We start from the raw sequence: 21028 nt of genomic DNA, 5'->3' as shown, positions 1-21028 counted from the left end.
CTTCCTGAGAACAAAAGCTGAATGACTGTCCGCATCCTTGCTGATAGCCAGCAGAGCCCATCATGTCCTCGAGCACTAGGATCTAGTCATCAAGCCCTGTAACGCTCTTGCAACTGCCAGCATTGTCACAATTTGGACCGACTTGCAACAATTATTGACAAGCTTCATTCTCTTCCCAGCCCTCGGCGCAGCAGCCCGAACCCCAAACAGTCTGCAGTGCGATCTGCCTTTTGACCCGTATTCTCCGTGTGTCATGTGAGCTGTGTACTCGAATTTCATTCTTTTTTGGAGGCAATAAAAAAAAAAAAGTCTCATGAGAATAAGAGAATATGGAAGCATGAGGGCAGTAGTAATAGGGAAAGAGGTCACCGATGGAATGACCGGCATAGCATTGTACCCCCACTTGAAGCCCGAAGGCCCCACAAAACTGCCCCCGCGACCGCGACGAGCAACGGAGCGAAGGGACCCCACCCGGAGCGAGCTTACCGAGAGAGGTATAGCAGGGAACCCGGCAGATGGTCTACCCCACCTCACCGGCCCAAACTTGCATTCCCTTCACAGACGGGGGGTGGGTGGCTCGCAAAGTCTCAGTCCGGGCGGGCATGACGTGAGGTGACGGACATTTGTTCGGAGGCGGGGGTTGAACTTCCCGCTCGATCCCCCTCTTCCGCATGCAGTCTCGAGCTCAACCCTCGTAGAGTTAGGTTTCGTACGGATCCGGGCACCACAGACCAAGGTGGGAGTTTCAAGTATCTTCCAACTACATCCTCTATTCATTCATTCATCTAGGCAGCGGGCTACGATGCCGAATCAGATATCTAAGCAGTGGTATAAGGACGAGTACCTCATCTCCACCGACCGGTCGCTAGTCGACCTCAACGCCGTGAACGATGCCTTTGATTCTGAGCTGCTGTGGTGGACGAAGCGCGTTCCGGAAGTAGCTCTGAAGAGGCTGATAGACAATTCGTTGTGTCTGGGGGTGTACAAACTCCCACAGTCTACCGCCGACATTGCAGGTATGTCGACAAGCCTTCCGTCGCCTTTTCCCTAGGTTCGTTGCCTAACCCTCTAGAAGGAAAGAAAGGCCCTGAACTGGTGGGCTTCGCCCGCATCGTGACGGATTACGCCACCATTGGGTATCTGGCGGACATCTACGTCCTCCCCACGCACCAAGGCAAGGGACTGGCGCCGTGGCTGATGCAGTGCTTGAACGAGATCTTGGACGAGTGGCCCGACTTGCGACGCTTTCTGCTTCTGACGTCCTCGCCGCAAGCGAGTAAGTTGTATGAGCAGGCCTTGGAGACAACGGAATGGGGCGTGTCACATTCAGGGAAGCTGTATCTGCTGGAGAAGCGCGGCCCTGCAATGCCCAACGGTCCGTCAGACGAGGAGGATGAGGATTGAGTGCGGACACCATGTTGGTATTGAAATGTTGTCGTAATCATCATGCCTTAATTGACGTCTTGCCGTATGCTCCGCCAGCGGCTTTTCTCAGCTCAATTGCGCGCTTGTACGGGGGTGCCGTCGGTGGCTGGACGGGATCCAAAGAAACGTGATCCTCGGGGAGTTGGTATGATGCGTCAGAGTCAAACGCCGACAGGTCACCACATGCGATGAAGGGTGCAATCCATCTAATGTGCTTATCATGATCCGTCGTCTCGTCCGTCTCGTCGTAGGCTTCCACCTCAACAACCTGACCATCTCCCCTCGTCGCAGACGCCGTGGGAGCAGAGTCCCATTTCCCAGTCAGAGGGTTCTGCATAAGCGCATCAGCCATGACAGGCAGCTGGCTCCTCCTCTCCTCGACCATCTTGGGCAGCTCGTGACCAACGCCAAGCGGGTTCTCAAGACTGGCCTGGAAACCAGTAGGGGGTTGGAAGTTGATGCAGACGATGAAGGCCTCCACACTGCTAGCACGAGAGGATCTCGGCTTCGCGACGATGACAGTCTCGAAGAAGATCTTGAGTTGCGCGTAGAGGAGATCGACATTGCGGCCGCGGAAGATCTTGGCGACGAACTTCCCACCGGGCTTCAGTACGCAAAGAGCGAGGTTGAGGGCGGCGAAGAGCAGCTGGGACTGGACGTAAATATCCAGGTCGTGGAGGCCCGTGACGTCCGGTGCACCGTCGCTGATGACGAGGTCGACGCGATGGCTGGCTTGCTGGCTCTTGGAGTTGGCGGCGTCATAGTCGGGATCCAAGGCCTTGAGGAGAAGGGGTACCGTGGCGGGGTGCGTGATGTCGGCACGCAGAGTAATGATGCCGGGGAGAGGGCTGATGGGTTGCAGATCGATAGACACGATCTTGACATCCTTGCGAGGTTGTATCTTTTCGGTAGCAGTCGCGATCTGGGTCTTCTGCCCTGCGACAGCAGATTCAGGGGTAGCCGGGAAGACGCCCAGCATCTCCTGACGGAACTTGGCCTCACGATCCTCCCATGCTGAACGACCGAACTTCTCTCCCTTGATGAGAACACGAGACAGCACCTGAGACCAACTACCAGGGGCGGCGCACAGGTCAACGACTCTTGTTACGTTGGCGAACAGGTCAAACTCTGGACCGTCGTTTAGCATTTATAGTCAAAATGTCACGGGATGGCGGGGTAGAATGAGTCACCTTCATCCAATTGCAGCAGCTTGAAGGCACTGCGTGCACGCCAGCCTTGCTCCTTTGCAAGACGGTAGTAAGCATCGCGCTTATCCTTGGAAGATTTGCCCATCTTGAAGTGATAGCGAGAGTCGGGAAGAGAACTATCGAGGGCTGATACGAGACGGAAATGGCGGGGGAGGGGAAAATTGCCAGCAATGTTTTTTTTTGGAGGGGTCAACGCCCGCTATGGCCGCCAAAGAAAATTTGCTGCAGCGCTGTTCTCGTAGGGCTGAATTAAGGTGCGGTCTGTGCATTGCCTGGCGCCTAGGAGCTGCCTCTTCCGGCTGAAGTATTTTCCGGGCCCGCCAAAAATTTCGAGCAGCGCAGCGGCGCCGGTGCTTAATTGCAGTGGACGATATGCGCATCGACTTTTTTTTTTTTGGGTTGATGTGAAGATTACTCGCGGGGCATTTTCCCACACCTTCCTTTTGCGCTCCTTGTATATACAATACCAGGACCCTCAATATGCAACACAAGAGGAAGCAACAGCCTTCTGGGGCTGCCCAGAATCCCCAGAAGCGCCAAAAGTCTGCTGGCGGAAAGGCCGCGGCCCCGAAGAAGCGCAAGGTCGCCGTCAGTGCGCTACCATGGAAGACGGTCGAGGTCCCCGAAATGTTCGACGATGCCGAGGGTTTCTACGGCTTGGAGGTTATCGAGGGCGTTGATGTCGTCAAACATGGGGATAACGTCGAGTTTGTATGTCTTCCAGCCTATGCTTCTCTTCCTCGCCCTCTCAAATGCAATGCATGACTGACTACAATCTAGATCGCTGCTGTTCCCTCTGGCGACGAGAAGGAGAACGACGAAGACGAGTTCGAAGGCTTCAGCGACTCTGAGCCTGCCCCTACACAAACCGACACAATAATGGAGGAGGCGGAGGCAGTACCAAAGGCAGAGACGAAGAAGACCAAGAAGGAGAAGAAGGCTGCCGCTAAGGCAGAACAAAAGGCACAACAAAAGGCACAACAAAAAGCACAAAAGGTGGAAAACACGAAGGGGGGCAAGCCTGCAGACAAAGCCGATGAGACAGACGCCGTTACACCTGCACTCGCAGCCGAACCCGAAGGCAAGAAGAAGAAGGAAAAGAAGCAGAAGAAAGCTCAGCCTAAGCCGGAGGACGCCAAGCTTGAAAGCAACGTTTTCAAGGCTCTCGAGGAAGCTGAAGAGGCCGAGGAGGATATCGACACGGCTCCCTGGGTGGACCTCGGTCTCTCCCCGGCGACTGTTGCGGCCATTGCCAAGCTCAAGTTCGCCAAGCCAACAAAGATCCAGAGCTCCTCGATACCCGAAATTCTCGCCGGTCACGACGTCATCGGCAAGGCCTCTACGGGTTCCGGTAAGACGCTTGCATTTTCGATTCCCATCGTGGAGGAATGGCTCGAGAAGTTTGAGGGAAAGGAGGACGAGAAGAAGCCGGATAATAAACCCTTTGCGCTCATTCTGTCGCCGACAAGAGAATTGGCACACCAAATCACCAACCACATCAAGAATCTTTGCGCCGGTCTGACCCACGCGCCCTTCGTTTGCTCGGTGACGGGAGGTCTGTCAGTCTTCAAACAGCAGAGACAACTAGCCAAGGCAGATATCGTTATTGGTACGCCAGGTCGTCTGTGGGAGGTCATCAGCTCCAGCACGGAGCTCCTGAAGGGGTTCCGGCAAATCAGGTACCTGGTTGTCGATGAGGCCGATAGGCTTCTGAGCGAGGGACACTTCAAGGAGGCGGGAGAGATCCTAGACGCCCTTGACCGTGAGGTTGTCGAAGAGGATGATGAGGATGAGAAGGAGCTCTCGGAGCGACAGACGCTGGTCTTCTCTGCGACGTTCCACCAGGGACTGCAGCAGAAGCTGGCTGGCAAGGGCAAATGGGGCCTCATGTCGGAGACGGAGAACATGGAGTATCTGCTGAAGAAGCTCAACTTCCGCGAGGAAAAGCCAAAGTTCATTGACGCCAACCCAGCCAAGCAGATGGCCGCCGGTCTCAAGGAGGGTCTCATCGAGTGCGGTGCCATGGAAAAGGTAAGAAAAAAGCGCTCGCCCAATCTATCATGATGATCTGATCTAACACGTTGCAGGATCTCTACCTCTACACAATCCTCCTGCTCAACCCGAACCGCCGCACTCTAGTCTTTACGAACTCCATCAGCGCCGTCCGTCGCCTGACCCCCATGCTCCAAAACCTCAACTTGAACGCCATGGGCCTCCACTCCCAAATGGCCCAAAAAGCCCGTCTCCGCTCCGTCGAAAAGTTCACGGCCACAAAAGCAAACACCACGTCCGTCCTCATCGCCACCGACGTCGCTGCCCGCGGTCTCGATATCCCCGGCATCGACCAGGTCGTCCACTACCACGTTCCCCGCGCCGCCGACATGTATGTCCACCGCTCCGGTCGTACCGCGCGTGCCGAGAAGACGGGTCTGAGTATCATCCTCTGCGGGCCGGAAGAGGTCGTGCCGACGCGCAGACTCGCGGCCAAGGTCCACGAGAAGCACTCGAGCAAGAAGAAGTACTTTATGCGCACCATCGATATAGATCGCCGCATCGCTTCCCGCCTCAAGCCGAGACTCGACCTGGCGAAGAAGCTCACTGACGCGACGCTCGCCAAGGAGAAGGGCAACAAGGACGAGGACTGGGTCAAGGCTGCTGCCGAGGAGCTAGGTGTAGAGTACGACAGCGACGAGCTGGAGAAGGCAGGGACGTGGACGGGTCGTGGAAGTCAGCGGAAGAAGAAGCAACAAGAGGACAAGAACATTAGCAAGGCGGAGATGGGAGCCATGAGGGCACAGCTGCGCGAGTTGTTGTCGAAGCGCGTCAATGCCGGCGTCAGTGAAAAGTACATCACGTCGGGTAATCTCGACATCGAGGAGTTGTTACGAGGCGGCACGGGAGATTTCCTGGGCAAGGTTGACGGCTTGGACTTGGAAGATCTGTAGGATGGTAGCCTCACGCATTCACAAAAAGACAATACCATTTGATTTCAATCGTGCAATCAAAACTTTTCATTCCTGGTACTCTTGAGCTACCCGTTCGGCTCGATACCACGACCAATTATTATATCCATAGCGGATTCCGTAACCATAACCGTAACCGTAACTGTAGACCATGTCCTTGATCGTGACCATCCTAGTATAAACGAAACCGAACCGAAACCACGACCATATCCGTATCCGTGAACTGGGCTCGCCGGCCCTCGTCACAGAAGTATAATACAACAAGAAAAGATTTGTTCGCACTGAACAATAAAAAACCGAAGCTCGTGGCCTCGCTCACTCCTCCATCACCGACGAAGGACCCGCCTCACTCTTCGGAAGCTGTTCAGACCTTCTCCTATTCGGAAGTGACTTCATCGGTCGCATCGTCTTCGCGCCTGAGCTTGACTGCGCGCGTTCAGGCTTCTTGTCCGGAGTTGAGGTGAGTGAGAGAAGGTGTTTGCCTTCTTCGATCTGCTGCAAGACCGTAGAAACACTTCCGGTCTGCAGGGCAGTGAGTCTGGGGCCGGACTTGGGGTTTTGAATCTGGTCCTCGAGATCTTTGACTCTCGAGGCCAAGAGTGTGAGGTCCTCGCGTCCCTTCTTCGTCTTGTCACGTAAGGTAAGCCTGCCCGTACAGCTCATGGAGTATTGAGACTCCAGCTTCGCAATCTTCTCGTCCTTCTTCGCAAGCTCGGCCTCCTTCTTCAAAAGTTCGTCCTCGTGGGTCTTCTTGATCAGGTCCAAGATTCCGTCTTTGTTGGACAACTCTTGAGTCTTGTTTCTTTTAGCCATGTTGGCCTTGAGGAGCTCTTCGTTGGCAAACTTCCTCATCCTCGCCGCCAGGTTGGTGTTTTCATTGAGAAGGCGTTGCACCTCCACGTTCAGCCGTTCGGTTTCGGCGCAAAAATCATCATTGGCCACCTTCAGGTTGCCAATGGTGTGAATTGAAGCTCTCTCGGCCTCCAGTGATTTCCGAAGCTTCTCTTGCTCCTCTGCGAGCTCCTCAATGTATCCCTCGATCTCTTCCTCCGCCTTCTCCTTCTCCTCGCGGACAGTGCGCAGGTCGATCTCCAACTTGGTGACTTGCACCGCCTTTACTTGCAAAATCTCCACTGCTTTTTGCTCTACCAGCTGGGCCTTTTGAATCGCAACGTCTCTCTCTTGCTGTAATGGAGCAATCTGGGTGGCCTGGTCCATCAATCGCTCCACTTGCTGCTGTAGGGTATCCCTTTCAACCCGTGTCTGCTCTGTCTCTTGTTGCAACATAGCAATCTGAGGGCTCAGGGCAACCATTTGCTCCATCTGCTGCTTGTAGCCATCTTTCTCGTCGCGCAGTTGCTCTGCTTCGCTTCGCAGGTCAGCCACCACTCTCTCAGCTTCCGCTTTGAAGCCTGCGGCTTCTTGGATCTGGGCGCCTTGCGACTCAATGGTTGCCTTGGCTTCGGCCTTGACATTGGCTAAGTCTGTCTGGAGCGCGAGAATATCTGCCGACGCTGATGCTTCGATATGTTGCTGAGTGACTTGCCACTCCGTGGCAGTAGTTGCTTGAGCTTGGGCCTTGGCCAATTCCCCGCGAAGCTCGACAATAACCTTCAATAAGTTGTGCTCCGTGTTCTGGCTATCAGCCTTGAGATCGTTCATCTGGGTCTTGCTGATGAAACGCCCGAACGTGGCCGAGGTCGCCAGTGCCTGATTTACCGAAAGCCTGGCTTGGGTTATGGCGAGCTGTTCCTCGAGGTGCTGTTGGGTTGGCTTGGGAGCAGTCTCTACCGCTTCAGATTGGATTCCTGTTGCCAACAGCTCTACCCGAGGGGAAGTGTCTTTCTGACGCTGTAGTGCCTTGATGTCAGTACGTAGCACGCCAATCTGGTCTTCCTTGCGCCGGGCATATTCTTGGAACTTCTCCTTCTGAGTGTCGATCTTTTTCTGGAGGTACTTCGCTTGCGAATTGGATGCCTCCCGACAGACATCGGCGTCGTGGGTCTGCGCTTTCTGGTACTCCAGCTCTGCCTCGAGTCTTGCGATGGTTGCTCCATCTGTCTCGTGTGCAAGGAGTCTCGCGTTTGCTTTCCGGAAACTGTGTTCGGCATGTTGAGCACGGGCTTGCTGCACATTGATAGCGTGCTGAAGCTCCAACACCTTCGCATCCATCTCGCTGACTTCCGATGCGTAGGAGTTGGACTGCCTCAAGGTCTTCGTCAGACGTTCCTCGGCATTGTCACACACCTCTCGTTGGCGGTAGCATCTTTCGAGGTCTTCTTGCGCGGGCGTAGGAACTGGTTGCTCAGTTGTTTGCTCCGGGAGCTGTCGGGGGGCAACTTGCTGCACGTCGGTATGCGAAGCCGGCTGGCGAGATGCAGAAGCTCGGCGAAGCGCATCACACAGACTCATGACAGCAGTTTTGAGACCCCAGATAGCCTCCAATATGACCGCGCCCACGCTGGATAAGACGCTAAGGGCGTGGTCTCCCGTCAGAGGATGAATAGAAGCCAGGATGAAGATGACGAAGATAAGACATCCGATGCTTTTGGGGTCGAGCAGGCCGTTCTCGCGAAAGAGCTGGTAGATCAGACTGCCCAGATAGCTGAGAGCCATCAAAATGGCAATTATGCCGGCAAAAGCGAGAGCGACGCTGAACGGGTCGATCATGATGTCGGTTCGGCGTTCGTTAGAGGGATGACACCGGTGGCGGATGAGACGAACCTCGGCGAGCGATGAATAGATGGATGAGAGAGGGATATGAGGCCTGGGGTGTATAAGGAAAAAATGCAATCTTCTGATGAAAAGTGATTGTCTGAAGAAGGATCTCGTGGGCAAGCAGATGGAGGTTCTTGCGATAGTTGATTTCTTCGGCGTGAAGTTGAGAAGATGGCTCACGTAGGGGTTGAAGAAAAGAGAAAATTGGAGGGATGGACGAGTGAGATGAGGGTGTGAGTGAGAATCGAAGATGAAAATTCAGAGGGATGTAAAGATGAGGAAGGCGCTGTTGGGAAAAGCTGATCTTGAGGGAAGGTGCGTCGGGAGAAAGGCGCAAAGGTGAGGCAGGTGCGAACTGACAAAGCGACAGAATTTTTGCAGTGGGTAGGGCTTCTATGAGGTCCTCTTCAACTTTTACTCAATTGTCTAAGGTGAGAAGTCGATCTCTTGGGTTTCATAGGCTTCTTTATCGAGGGCAGCTGTCTTGTCCTGCATCTTCTCACCTCTCCATACAATGAGTTGGGCATACAAAGAGGATGAGCTGAAAGAGAAACGAGCTCACTCATTTCAAACCGAATTCCTTTGACACGAGCTGCTGTGTTTCAAAGCGGCCATCTTCTTTTGGCCTAAATTGATCAGAGGTAAAGATTTTCTAGGTCGAGGACGACATTGATCGCGAAACCAACGCGATGTCATACAGTCTAGAGTTCGTTGGCTCAGAACTTCCATCTCAAAGGTGTTAAAATGTATGGCTTAGCACATAAACCCGATTCTCTGATTCTCGATGTGAAAGATTCTCAAGATCGGTACATGTTGTGTGTGGTCGACCTTAGCTATTGTGGAACTCCGATCTCATGATGTTGGAAGTCACCTTGGCCTCACCGAGGTCCCTAATTTCAAATGCAAAGCGTCTATCTCCACGCTTCGCCAGGCTCGACAAGCATCAGGGTATTCCGGAATCATAAATAGGAATAATACATGGTGTCAAGTTTTCTGTCAGGCACCATATAGCGGCATGCAATTCTGGCTTTTGATTCCCACCGGAAGGCCAATAATGGAAGCATTCGGTGAGCCGGTGACGGGTGACGAGTGACGACAAGGCCCCAAAGCCACAAGGCAGCATCGATTCTGGTAGTATCGATTCTGGTAGCATCGATTTGGCAGCATTCTCCAAATTCAGTGGCATCAGCGAGGTTAGAGAATATCATCCGCAGGTTTGCTCACACGATTGTTTCAAATCTCTCCCCAATCATTGTCGGCTCATCAGGCGCCCACGGGCATACGATTGCATGTTGACTACGAGTAGTTTATTTGATCGCCATATCCAATCAATCTCTATTCAAATCATTCATATCTGGTATCAAGTGGCGCTAACTCATAATTATTATAGTGTAAACCTTCGTCCGAGTCCAGCCTGGGTGTCCATCAACTGTTGGTTTCATGATCTCATCTATGACCCTCCTTGAGCGAGTCGAGCTCAATTGAGCTTTCGCCTTCACTCAGTCCTGTTAATCTTTCATGCCGCACTCTCACTTCTTCGGTCTTGATGATGCCGTTCATGCCCGGGAGCGGCGATGCCTGGCCGCCCTCCGCCTCTTGGAGGGCTTCCTGCGATTCTTGCCATCCTCCGGTGGACATGACAACAACAGAATTCCGGCCGTATTGTGACCCCGGGCCATATCTCTTCGTTGATCTGACCTCCTTCCTCGTTCCTGTGTCAAGTGCATGCGATTGTGACTTGTTTCGTGCATAACTTCGTTGAGTTGACTTGAGCTCTCGGTACAACATTCTCCTACACGGTGTCAGAGGTGAAGAACCAATACGCTTGATGAGGGGGGAGACCACATACAAGACCGGGATAGACACTGCCATGATCGAGGCGGCAGGTTCTGTCAAAGTCCAGATCGTAAGGTCAACGCGCTCGTAGGTGATGTCTGGACTCGTCATGTTGACCACCAGGACAGCTTTCACGATGCCGCATATTCCGGCACTGTCGTCGATGTTAGTTCACCGCAAAAGTGGCCAGGGTGGAATCCGAAAGTCTTACATAGCACCCAAGCTCATTGCTACGGCGACACCAAGCCTTTCGCGACGCCGCATCGTTGCGCCCATGAGAATTGGCCACGGCAGGAATGCCAAAACGAAATCGAGAATGGCGGAGTAATCTGCAAGCAAGTGAGCATGCAAGCCTCATGAGAACACCGTTTCGCGGCAGTCTTACAGGCAGCAAACAACTGGAATTTGACGAGCTTCTTCTTATCCCAGCAACTTCCCGGCACGCTGCTGTCCCATACTCGTTGCAACGGTGTGCATTTGGCGAAGCCAAACATCCATACCAAGTTCATCGAGATGTTGATGGAAACGATGATGAAGATGAGAAAGTATTTCAACCATTGGTTCGTGACGATGCGGTACAGCGTCAGGGCGAACGAGCTTTTGCTAGTCGTCGTTGCGATGATTCCGAACGTGGCGACGAGGATCGTGTTGAGGTTTATGAGCTTGAGGTTATCGCTACTGATCGTATCGATATGGCGTCCAAATCCGAGAGAGACGATGTAGGAGTTTATCGAGATGGATATCACCAGTGACACCTGCAACTATGAGCTAGGGGGGTAGGACAATGACGGCTATTCTTCACATACCATTGACGCAATCAAGAGATGGTCATCCCACCATAAACCACGTCCACGCCATAGCTTACAATAGATACGCAATGAAAGCAGCGTAGCGCTAGCGACACAGAGAGACCATGTTACGGCGAGGAGTCTGGTGCCTCTATCGTCGACCATCGTCAACCTCACGGCAGGCGCACAGTGCCACGAGATATGATAGAAGACGTCGTAAGAAACAAGGACGGGAGTCAATCAGTGGATCCCCGGGAATTCTGCTCAAAAGCGGTCGAGGTCAGCGCACACGCGGGAAGTGCATCACTCCCTCATATTATACATTGGCATCGCACATGATGAAATCTAAGATCAGCGTCCTTAACAAGGGGGCCCCCAGGTACCAGAAAGCCTCCTACCCTCCATGAACAGTCCTTAGTTTCGGGGAGTGCAACCGACTTTTCACGCTATGTGCCCCCCCTCGAAACCGGCGAGAGTATTGCCTGTGTCGGTGATAGGATTCTCCCCCTCAAAGGGAGAAGCAGGGAGGGAGGCGGAGTTCGGACGAAGTCCCGCCACCTGCCCCAAGGAACACCTCGTCACGGGCAGGCGAAAGACAGATCAGGCTTCGACCGGTGCACGACATATATCACGGCGGGCGGAAGCGGGAGATTTGGGTTCGTGGAAAAGTCGAGGCCGGCCGCCAACACGGCGGTGCTGGGACCAACGTGTGATTTCTGCTACTACGGGCACTTACTTCAAACGGAACTGTTGGATCGCTGGGCCAAGTTTGTTTTGCGTCTGTAAATCCACCGGGAGGTACGGATGCAAGGGAACTAGCAGCCTCACAAGAGTCAACGGCTCACCACTGACGCTGTGGCTGTTTTTGGTTGCAACTACACTTGTCTTGGAATGATCTGATGGGAACACGAAGTTGGTTACTTAAACAGTAAGGTAGGACTGGGACGTTCCCATGGGCTTTTGGCTCGGGGTCCATCTCAATCGGAGATCCAGCGCCATGCTCCAACAGCGTCTCCGCATACGGACCACGTTCTCCTCTATGTACAGACGCATAAAGGGTCCACTGGCATCACGCAACTGTAATCAATGAGAATGTTAAGGTGTGTGTGGTCTCGTTAACGGATTCTGCTACCAAAGTTCCTTTAGCCCTGCCAGGCCGGCCCAACTATGCCGGGGCAGCTGAGGAATGTGGGAATGTGCCCACTCCTCAACTCAAGATGGCTGGGGTACCGGTCTCTAGTGCCGAACTCTAATCCTGGGGCTTGAGCGGAGAGATCCCATTCGTGCGCCAGCGATTTTCCCCAGGATCATAGCCGATGGTCAATATTACATATCTCGTTTAAACAGTACCCATATGGAGTTTTCGGGGCTCTAGAAGACACTAAAAGAGTCTACTCACCAACACGAATATTGGCTGCGCCGTTACTGCGCAGTAGCGTGGTCTCACCATCGATTCTGCTAACCACAACGAGGTATGCTTCTCCGATGTTCTGCCAGGTCTTTGGGGGCAGCGGCAACACGGACGGTTACCAACTACGGCTCCAATCTGCGGGGGATGCTGGGCATCAGGCCACAACCCGTCGAACCCGTGATGGATGAATTCCTCGGCCGAGAGATCGATGGGGAAGCTTCGCCATGCTCTCGCCATGCGACACAAGGATGAACTTACGTAGTAGCATCTGATCGAGCCCCCTGAGCCGAAGCACGCAAATCGTGTTGGAGGGCTGCCAAGTGCCATCCGCAGGGGCAATGAGACGGTACGGACTTCTTGTATGTGTCATCGTAATCTAAGGTATGGACTAAGTCTGCTAGGGGTGATCGGCAGAGCCTTGGAAGAGCCGGTGATTATTTTCCAAAACGGCTCTTAGTCTAGAGTCGTCGTAACCCAATATTCCGGGCAGTGCAGGGACTAAGAGGCCGTCTTTACGGAAATTTCTTTTCACGCCAGCGGACGTTGAGGCAATTTCTAGACGATATGTCATGATTGGTTCCCGAGTAGCGTCGACGGGCTTGATCAAAATCTCCCTACCTGAACCTCTGTGCGACTGACATGAGACACACGCAGGTGTTAGCCTCCCTTTCCTTCTACACCGCATTCTAGAAGCTGCACTTCTTCGCCCGTTGAGCCTTGCCCACCATGCGTTCCCACGCGTTTAGAGTTCTTCTGGCGTTTTCGTCGTGCTTGGGCGTGTCCGAGTCCTCCTCGCCCGCCTATTGGGGTCCTCGTCCCAAGCCCACGCCGCCTGGACCTCCTGCGGTGCACCTCTCAGACGGGACCTACGTCGGAGTGCGGAACCAGCAGTATGCGCAGGACCTCTTCCTTGGTATCCCGTATGCACAACCCCCCGTTGGCCCTCTCCGGTTCGCTGCTCCTCAACCGCTCAACGAGACGTTCGAGGGGACTCGTTCAGCTTCCGAATATGGCTGGATGTGCATAGGGTATGGCTCCGATACTGCCAACTTGGGAAACCCCGTTTCGGAGGACTGCTTGACCATCAACGTCGTGCGTCCGGCCGGTGTCCAGCCAGGAGATGATCTGCCTGTTGGCGTTTGGGTTCACGGCGGCGTAAGTTTCTGCCAAGTGTAAGACAACCTTTACGTGGTACTTTTGCTGACTTTGTCGAAACAGAGTTATGTAAACGGAGGCTCGCGCGACCCGAGGTACAACCTCAGCTACATTGTCGACCAATCCGTCAAGGAGGGAAAGCCTATTGTGGCTGCATCCATTAACTACCGTGTTTCGTATTGGGGCTTCCTCTTCAGCAACGAGCTGCAAAACGCCGGTGCTGGCAACATTGGTCTCCGCGACCAGCGCCTCTCGTTGGAATGGCTCCAGCAGAATATTGGCGCCTTTGGCGGTAGCCCTGACAAGGTCACCATCTGGGGAGAGTCTGCGGGTGCTCGTTCCTTGGGCATGCAGCTCGTCGCCTACGATGGTCAAAGCAACAACCTGTTCCGCAGCGCCATCCTCGAGAGTGGCAGTCCCATCGCGAGGTTCGCCGACGCCGACGACTGGCAGCCGTGGTTCAATGCTCTCGTCGACAAGACGGGTTGTACCGATGCCGCTGACAAGCTGAGCTGCTTGCGAGGCCTTCCCTGGCAGACTATCAACGCCATCTACAACGGCACCAACCCCCTGAGCGTAACACCGCCTACCATCAGCGCTGTGGTTGACGGCGACTTCATCACTGCCCAGGGATCCGAGCTCTTGGCTGCGGACAAGTTCGCACATGTTCCTCTTTTGCTCGGCAACAACTTCGATGAGGGCACCGCATATGCAAAGCAGGGCATCAACACCACTGAGCAGTTCCAGGCCTGGCTTACTGCCCTTCAGCTGGACAGCGAACAGGTGGCCGCCATCTCGGAGCTTTACCCCGACGATCCCGATGTTGGAATCCCCGTCTCTCAGGTTGGCCGACCTGCGGCGTACCCATTCGGCCTTCAGTGGAAGCGGGCAGCTGCCTTTGCCGGCGACTACCAACAGCACAGCGGCCGCAGGCTCCTGGCCAGCACCTACGCTGGCGCCGGACTGTCCGTTTACTCTTACCTGTGGAACGTCTATGTCAACGGCATCGCGGCCGTCTACGGAGCAACCCATTTCCAAGAGGTCGCGTTCGTGTTCAACAACGTGAACGGAGTGGGATATGCTACCAACCCCTTTGCAGGAAAGCCAGAGACCTTTGTCGAGCTGGCGGACCTCATGAGCAAGATGTGGGTTGCGTTCATCCACGACACCGATCCCAATGTCTGCAGCGGCCCCAAAACAGGTCCTACGTGGCCATTGTACACGGTGGATGAGCCTAACAACATCGTCTTTGATGTAAACCGTACGGGTCTGGCCTATGTTGAAGAGGACAACTACAGGGCGACAGAGATCGAGTATCTCTTGGAAAACGTCTTTGTGTAATGCTGACGCTTCAGCGCCCATCAAAGTCACCTCCAAATCATGTCTTGCCTCAAGTGTCTAGATTAATAATGCCTGATTAATCATTCTATCATAGCCTTGTAATAGAAACACTTCATCTCGTTGAGCTTGCTTTCCACAGGCCATCCAGGCCTTCTCTAATAGCATCGTTTCAAGCTCGAAGCAACACCTAATTGAAGGATCTTCCACTCTTACTCAAAGGCCCGCTTGTACATAGAGGAGTAATCAAGAAAATGCTCGGGATAATTCGGAGAGTTTCTACAAGCGAGTCCAAACCGGTTGCGTTTGGCGGCAATTCAGAGTATTTAGAGTTCATCGATATTAATATCTGCCCTTTGATCAATGCAAACCCAGCCGTTGCTCTGCAAGCTGTGGATTACTGAATGCTTGTGCCAAGACCTCAACCCGCTTCTCGTTACAATCCCGGTGTTGATCTTGCCGGCCTATCAATTACCCCGATCGTGAACCAAAAAATGCCACCACACCAGCCACACCATCGCGGGGTGGCGGGGTAATGCAAACCAATGCTCACAAGGAATCGCCAATGATGACTAGGCATCTCCACGAGAAGGATGAGCTAGTTGCAGGATATATAGAACTCATGAGCATCGTTGTGAGATTATTAAGAACTACTCACCGTGAGAACGGCACTCTTCATCAACGGTCGCAACCCTGCGTCAACGACACATCAAGTTAATCGGGTCAAATGAGAGCAGTCGCCAAGCAGGTATCAGGGACGGGAATAGCTGCTGAGGCTGCATTATCATCGCAATCCCCCAAGGACCCTGTTGACTCATTGATCTCTATAGCTTTCTACTGGACTACCTTGTGTAGCGAGGGCTGATAGATCTAGCCGTCTTCTGCCACAATCTTCACAAATGAAGTGTCTCTAGAGTCTGGAACATCCGAGGAACGTGATCAAAGCCTCAGACAAGATGTTACAAATCATCTGAGCACACATCCCACATCAGCTTCTCATTCTCACGTCTTGACCGATGTCGTTCATTTAGCGTCAAGGAGATGGAGGGCGGACCGGTCAAGGTCCTCACTTTGAATAAGAATAAGCCTTGCGCCTCACCAGCCTAGACCTAGTCGATGGCTTGCAAGGTTTCCTGCTTCCGTCGTCAGCCTCGACCATGAGGATATGGAGATTTGATATGACATGATCTAGTGGCGTGGTGGCCCCGACAAACTCAAGTCTGATGTGAGCCGTTTCGAGACCTCTATGGGCGAGAAACTATAACACCGCTGTGAGTGTTTATGTATTTAAAACCTGGCTCATGTGGTTTCGGGCAAGCCAAGTCGTCAAGGGAAGGAGCAAGCATAACAACTTTTAACATGTACGGCATTCAATCAACAGTCTTCGGGAGGTCGCGAGATTCTTCCCCAAGCAAGATTCCACTACCGAGGAAATCAGTTGGGCTCGAGAGGAGAATGAGCTGCTTCTCCGCCAGCAATATCAGCAAAGCCGCCCCTTTTATGATGGCGTTGGATAAGCAGCTATACCAGCCCTACAGTCCACGAACGCCTCTGATCATGACGCCTATACAGAAAGACGAGGTGACCAGCTCAGCTCGGCGACAGCACCATGGCGGCCCCTCCGACGAGTCTAGCGTCGACAATTACTTCGAAATCCCCTACGATGCTGACGAAACCCGAGCCGCGCAATCCCCAGAGACAGTGGAGGAAGAGAATATCGAACAGGAGATGACACAACACGAAAGGGACGTCGCAGAGGCATCCACCTTTCTGGAAGGCTTTATCATGGAACGATGGGAAACGCAATTGCAGGCGGGATACATCAAGATTGTCTGCAACTTGACCTTGGACGAGATCAGAGAGCTTGGTAGACTACGTATGGCAGATGGCACAAGAGAATGTCGAAAGCTCATCACGGCTCCGGTACTTCACGATGCCATCGGCCATGCTCTCTGGCTTGAGATGGCAAATGAGATTGGCCGGCACAAGATGACCACACAGTTCGCCAACACAGGCCTGGCTGCAGTGACCGAGAAGGAGGAGACACCAAGACCTTCTGTCATCAAGTGGTCCATCGAGAAAGAGGTGGCCGAACGCAGAGCAAGATCGATGAGGAGGCGGGCTACGGAGGGGGATGTCTTCACTGAACTAACGCCGTCCTTGAACCACTCGGCTCCGCCCACCGCAGATCGTACAAGGCGAAAGAGCGAAATGCCGCCCCTTCGACCCAATCAGATCATGTGCACAACATGCGGAAGCCGTGCGATGCCCGACTACAAATCTGACGAAGAGCAAAGCCAAACCGATGAGGACGAGAACTGCGATGTGGACATAAGCACCATGCGAGAGAATGGCGACGTTGAGGTGCTGGAGGCGAGAGACAGCATGGAAAGGCAAGTGAAAAAGCGGAGCAGCATTTCGAGGCGGCTGTCCCTCAAGGTGAACCAGACTCTAACAAAGTTCGGTGAGGGTCTCGCGCCTGGTTACATGTACGGTGGTGGCGCGGGCGGCCGGGTGCTGAGTTGAGTGGCGAGCATCCTGAGAGTGTTTGGCCGGGCCTCTCAATGTTCAATAAGGACCTCTCGTTCCGGAACAAGGTGGCAGAAGTCAGTTGACATGGATCGATGCCATCGATGAGTACCGTTTGTACAGATCATGGCTCGGGAAGTAATGTAGGTGGAGGAAGATGCCTAGAATGATACCATCATGGTGAGAATGAGAGACTCCTGTATTCAGGAACCTGGATAGTCTGTGGAAGGTTGATCCATTTGGTTGCAGTTCTGCACCACTGACTCCGTTGATCCTCAAGTTCTACTCTGAATACGGTGATTATTAGCGACATTTTGGTTATGCCACGGACAAACCGCGCCGAGCTCGGCCGGGTGATGACCCGGTTGCCGTCAGTTATTGACTTGCCTTATGTAAGCTGAAATTGTCCTACTCTTGCCCTGGTGCCTGTGCTCCATCTTTGATAGACCCTCCTCTCAGTCAGCACCTAATTATGAACCCAGACACCCACGATACACAGTCAATCAAGGCTGCTGTGCTTCTTTCAACTTCACGCCAACAAATTATGTTGGCCTGCCACAATATTCAAGGCTAGCTCTGAACGGAATGTCTCATCTGGGCAGGCCAATCGCGTCTACCGGTTTCTGTCGCCCCTGGATTGTGGCGTCTGCCGGCTCCTGAGTCATTTCTGCCGCCAGCAAAGGTCAAAGGTACATAGGTTATCATCATATTACCATTTTGACGCCATCACGATGGGTCTGGAAAGTACCGACAGATCGAACAACCAGTGTTGTCTTCTTTTTTGGACCACTTTTCGACTTTCCGAAGCGATGTTTTCCCCGCCAGCGAGGCAAATGAGTTGTGACTTGCTGCGAGTGCGAGGTCCATGGCTGTACACTACCAAATCATCAACTTGGCTTGCCTAGCTTGCTTGGCCTAGGCTGAACCAGTGTTTGATTAAACAACGCCATCGCGGCTGCAGCTAAGCTGTCTTGTGGACACCTCCAACGTTGCTCCTGTTTCCGCGAGGGTAGGATGATAAGAGGCTCGTTGAAACGTGCGAAAGCTCTTCACCTGTTCATGCTGTTCAACTTGGACATTGTCACAGAAAATGATGAGGCTTGATATCTCCAGGGTAGCGAAGACTCCGCCAGACTCCGCGATGAGTCGGCTTTTTCGTGTTTTTCCGGACAAATGACGCGGAACATGAAATCTCCACTGCGGAACCGCAGAGGCGATCACGTTGAAGCTATCCTTGGCTCAGCCCTTCAGCTGTCAAGGGGGTGGTGCAACTTTAGCGCCATAGTGACAGGGGTTAGTGACCGTCGTGGTGATGATTGACCATCAAAACACCAAGTCAGCCTAAGCCGAAGTAGAGAAACTGGATAAGCTTTCACGCTTTTCACGGGTACACGGGCTCAACGGTGGACTTCATTACCCCTTGCAGCGAGTTAGAAACTGTCTCTCCCCCGCGCTTAGCTTCCCATGCCTAGCCAGTCACTCTAGGCAGAGACATTGCCATTTGGCCCCCTCGTCCTCTTCACATCATGCTTCGTGAAAGGCTCCTCCTGTCTTTTCTGACTCTGTTGACCGTTGTCGACGTTCCGTTCCTTGATATCCTTTGATTGCTGTTGTGGTTTGCCTGGGAGAGATGTCGCGGATACCCGCCCAGCTATGGCTGTCTCTCTTCCTCATCGGCCTTGGGAGAGCCGCAAGTATCGTTTATGTCACTGATCTTTCCATTTACACCTTGTTGGTATGTCCAAAACCTTTGCCGGAATGGTGATTAAACGATACTGACCCATATCAGGCGCCGTGTGTTCAGACTGCCGTGTCGTACAATATCTTCTCCCAGACCTACTCGGCGTGCGGTGAAGCACCGACAGATTTGCAGTCATGCATATGCACGAAGAACAATAACCTCGCCGCCATCTCAACATCCATCGCCAGGTCAATCAGCTACAGCTGTGGCTCAACCGCATCCGATGACCAGACCAGCGCCGCGGCAGTCATCAGCCAGTACTGTAACCCCGATACGACAGTCAACTTTCCGACGCCTACGACCAACATCGTTACCAAGTATGCCACCGATATCGCCGAGTTCGCCAACATGGCCCCGTGTGCCCAGTCTGGCGTGTCGTACGCCATCAGCTCAATGTCAACGTATTGCCCTGAAGCCGCAAGTCTGATGGCGCCCTGCATCTGCTCGAAGAACGACAACTCAGCACGAGTCAGCCGGTCCATCGCATCGCTTGTACGGTACTCATGCTCCAACGCCGCCGACGTGACTTCGGGTCTCGCTTTCTACGATGCGTACTGTGCCATGAATAAGGGCACTACATCGTTCCCGCAGCCTTCGCCGCCTCCAGGAGATATGACCTACTACATGACGGCGCTCTCACAATACAGCTCGCTGGCCGCATGCGCACAGTCAGGGTTTTCGGATGCTATCTACTCGCTTACGAGATACCAGTGCCCGACGGGGCCTCAGGCCTTGGCATCTTGTATGTGCTTGAAAGATGGAGTGACTAACATCGTCATGAGCACGGTGACATCGGATATCAAGTGGTATTGCTCATCTACGGCTACGGATGTTGTATCTTCTGCGGTTGCCGTGTTGGATTACTATTGCAAGGCAGCTAGAAACGAGGTGGTGGCCACTGTCGCTGAATCAAGTGAGTAGATCATGCGCCATGATCGCATCGTGACTAACCAAGCGATAGTTGCTCAGACTTATCCAACAGCACAGGCCGGCACGGGGTCAGGGACTTCGGGCGCCGAAGCTACTGCTACTGCTACTGGCTCTTCGGGTACTTCTGGCGACGGTACGAATACCAATGGCAAATCGAAGTCCAGCATTCCAAGCCTCGCAGCCATCATCGGAGGTGTTATTGCTGTCGTTGGTGCCTTGTCGATTGCCGCTCTCATCGCGTTCATCATCTACCGCCGTCGGAAGAAGAACGAGGCTGGGTTCCCGCTTCCAGGTGCCGCCGGCCCTCCTGAAATGGCGGGCAAACCTGAATTAGGCGGCACGATGCTGTCCGAGCTGCCACCCAAAAGCCCTCAGATGAGCGTCTCTTACACGACTGGTTCTCCACATCCGGACACCATATCGCCCGCGTCAAATGCTGGTGGTGTATGGGCCCAATCCCCCCCCGGCGTGGAACTCCACGGCCAGACGAGATTGCCGTCCGAGATGCCAGCCAACACCAACGGCCAGCTGCAGCCTGCCGGACAATGCCTGCCTTCGGAGCTCCAGGCGCAGCATGGCCAACCGGCATATCCGCAACAGCAACCATATGGCCAGAGCCTGCCTCTCCCACCCGAGCTTCAGAACAGCTACAACCAGCCACATGTGCAGAATACCTTAGCAGAGGCTCATGGGCAACCGATTCATCAGATTCCGAGTGGGCCATCGGCGGTATATCAAGGGCAGGGACGAGACAGGGCGGAGCTTCAAGGGATGGGATGGCATGCAGGCCCGACGCCAGGTTACTCTGAGATGGATGGGGGCCAGCAGCGACAATAATGATGGCACTGATAACGGCTAGGCTGGTGGTGGATTACTGGGAAGGGAGTTGAGGCCTAATGAAGACGACAGGAAAATACTTATACTTGTTTAATCCTTAGCTTAGTTTAACGACGTAAGAAGAGATATACCCATTTTTACACACCAAG

General features: G+C 53.5%; 8 protein-coding genes across 8 annotated transcripts; 5 read left to right on the top strand and 3 right to left on the bottom strand.

The window, feature by feature from the left end:
• Window positions 1–802: 802 nt before the first annotated feature.
• CPAR01_12362 (acetyltransferase) lies at window positions 803–1404 on the top strand (the record flags this gene model as incomplete). The annotated part of the gene is made up of 2 exons (XM_060496619.1): window positions 803–1016; window positions 1076–1404. The coding sequence occupies 2 exons, from the start codon at window positions 803–805 to the stop codon at window positions 1402–1404; spliced, it is 543 nt and encodes a 180-aa protein (XP_060344152.1).
• A 40-nt stretch (window positions 1405–1444) lies between these two features.
• Window positions 1445–2718, bottom strand: CPAR01_12361 (FtsJ-like methyltransferase; the record flags this gene model as incomplete). Its single annotated transcript, XM_060496618.1, has 2 exons — window positions 1445–2553; window positions 2616–2718. 2 exons carry the CDS (start codon window positions 2716–2718, stop codon window positions 1445–1447), a joined length of 1212 nt encoding a protein of 403 aa, XP_060344151.1.
• A 395-nt stretch (window positions 2719–3113) lies between these two features.
• CPAR01_12360 (DEAD/DEAH box helicase) lies at window positions 3114–5578 on the top strand (the record flags this gene model as incomplete). Its single annotated transcript, XM_060496617.1, has 3 exons — window positions 3114–3344; window positions 3414–4664; window positions 4721–5578. 3 exons carry the CDS (start codon window positions 3114–3116, stop codon window positions 5576–5578), a joined length of 2340 nt encoding a protein of 779 aa, XP_060344150.1.
• A 333-nt stretch (window positions 5579–5911) lies between these two features.
• Window positions 5912–8266, bottom strand: CPAR01_12359 (uncharacterized protein; the record flags this gene model as incomplete). Its single annotated transcript, XM_060496616.1, has 1 exon — window positions 5912–8266. The coding sequence occupies one exon, from the start codon at window positions 8264–8266 to the stop codon at window positions 5912–5914; it is 2355 nt and encodes a 784-aa protein (XP_060344149.1).
• A 1494-nt stretch (window positions 8267–9760) lies between these two features.
• On the bottom strand, window positions 9761–11103 carry CPAR01_12358 (uncharacterized protein; the record flags this gene model as incomplete). The annotated part of the gene is made up of 5 exons (XM_060496615.1): window positions 9761–10106; window positions 10164–10304; window positions 10362–10479; window positions 10536–10905; window positions 10957–11103. 5 exons carry the CDS (start codon window positions 11101–11103, stop codon window positions 9761–9763), a joined length of 1122 nt encoding a protein of 373 aa, XP_060344148.1.
• A 1972-nt stretch (window positions 11104–13075) lies between these two features.
• CPAR01_12357 (carboxylesterase) lies at window positions 13076–14845 on the top strand (the record flags this gene model as incomplete). The annotated part of the gene is made up of 2 exons (XM_060496614.1): window positions 13076–13504; window positions 13568–14845. 2 exons carry the CDS (start codon window positions 13076–13078, stop codon window positions 14843–14845), a joined length of 1707 nt encoding a protein of 568 aa, XP_060344147.1.
• A 1356-nt stretch (window positions 14846–16201) lies between these two features.
• CPAR01_12356 (uncharacterized protein) lies at window positions 16202–17368 on the top strand (the record flags this gene model as incomplete). Its single annotated transcript, XM_060496613.1, has 1 exon — window positions 16202–17368. The coding sequence occupies one exon, from the start codon at window positions 16202–16204 to the stop codon at window positions 17366–17368; it is 1167 nt and encodes a 388-aa protein (XP_060344146.1).
• A 1633-nt stretch (window positions 17369–19001) lies between these two features.
• Window positions 19002–20879, top strand: CPAR01_12355 (uncharacterized protein; the record flags this gene model as incomplete). Its single annotated transcript, XM_060496612.1, has 3 exons — window positions 19002–19106; window positions 19161–20025; window positions 20074–20879. The coding sequence occupies 3 exons, from the start codon at window positions 19002–19004 to the stop codon at window positions 20877–20879; spliced, it is 1776 nt and encodes a 591-aa protein (XP_060344145.1).
• Between the last annotated feature and the right edge of the window lie 149 nt (window positions 20880–21028).

Source organism: Colletotrichum paranaense, assembly GCF_030867605.1.
Source record: "Colletotrichum paranaense strain IMI 384185 chromosome Unknown Scaffold_11.1, whole genome shotgun sequence".
NCBI classification, from domain to species: domain Eukaryota; kingdom Fungi; phylum Ascomycota; class Sordariomycetes; order Glomerellales; family Glomerellaceae; genus Colletotrichum; species Colletotrichum paranaense.
Note: the sequence above shows the minus strand (reverse complement) of the source record. Positions and strands in the feature narration are given on the sequence as shown.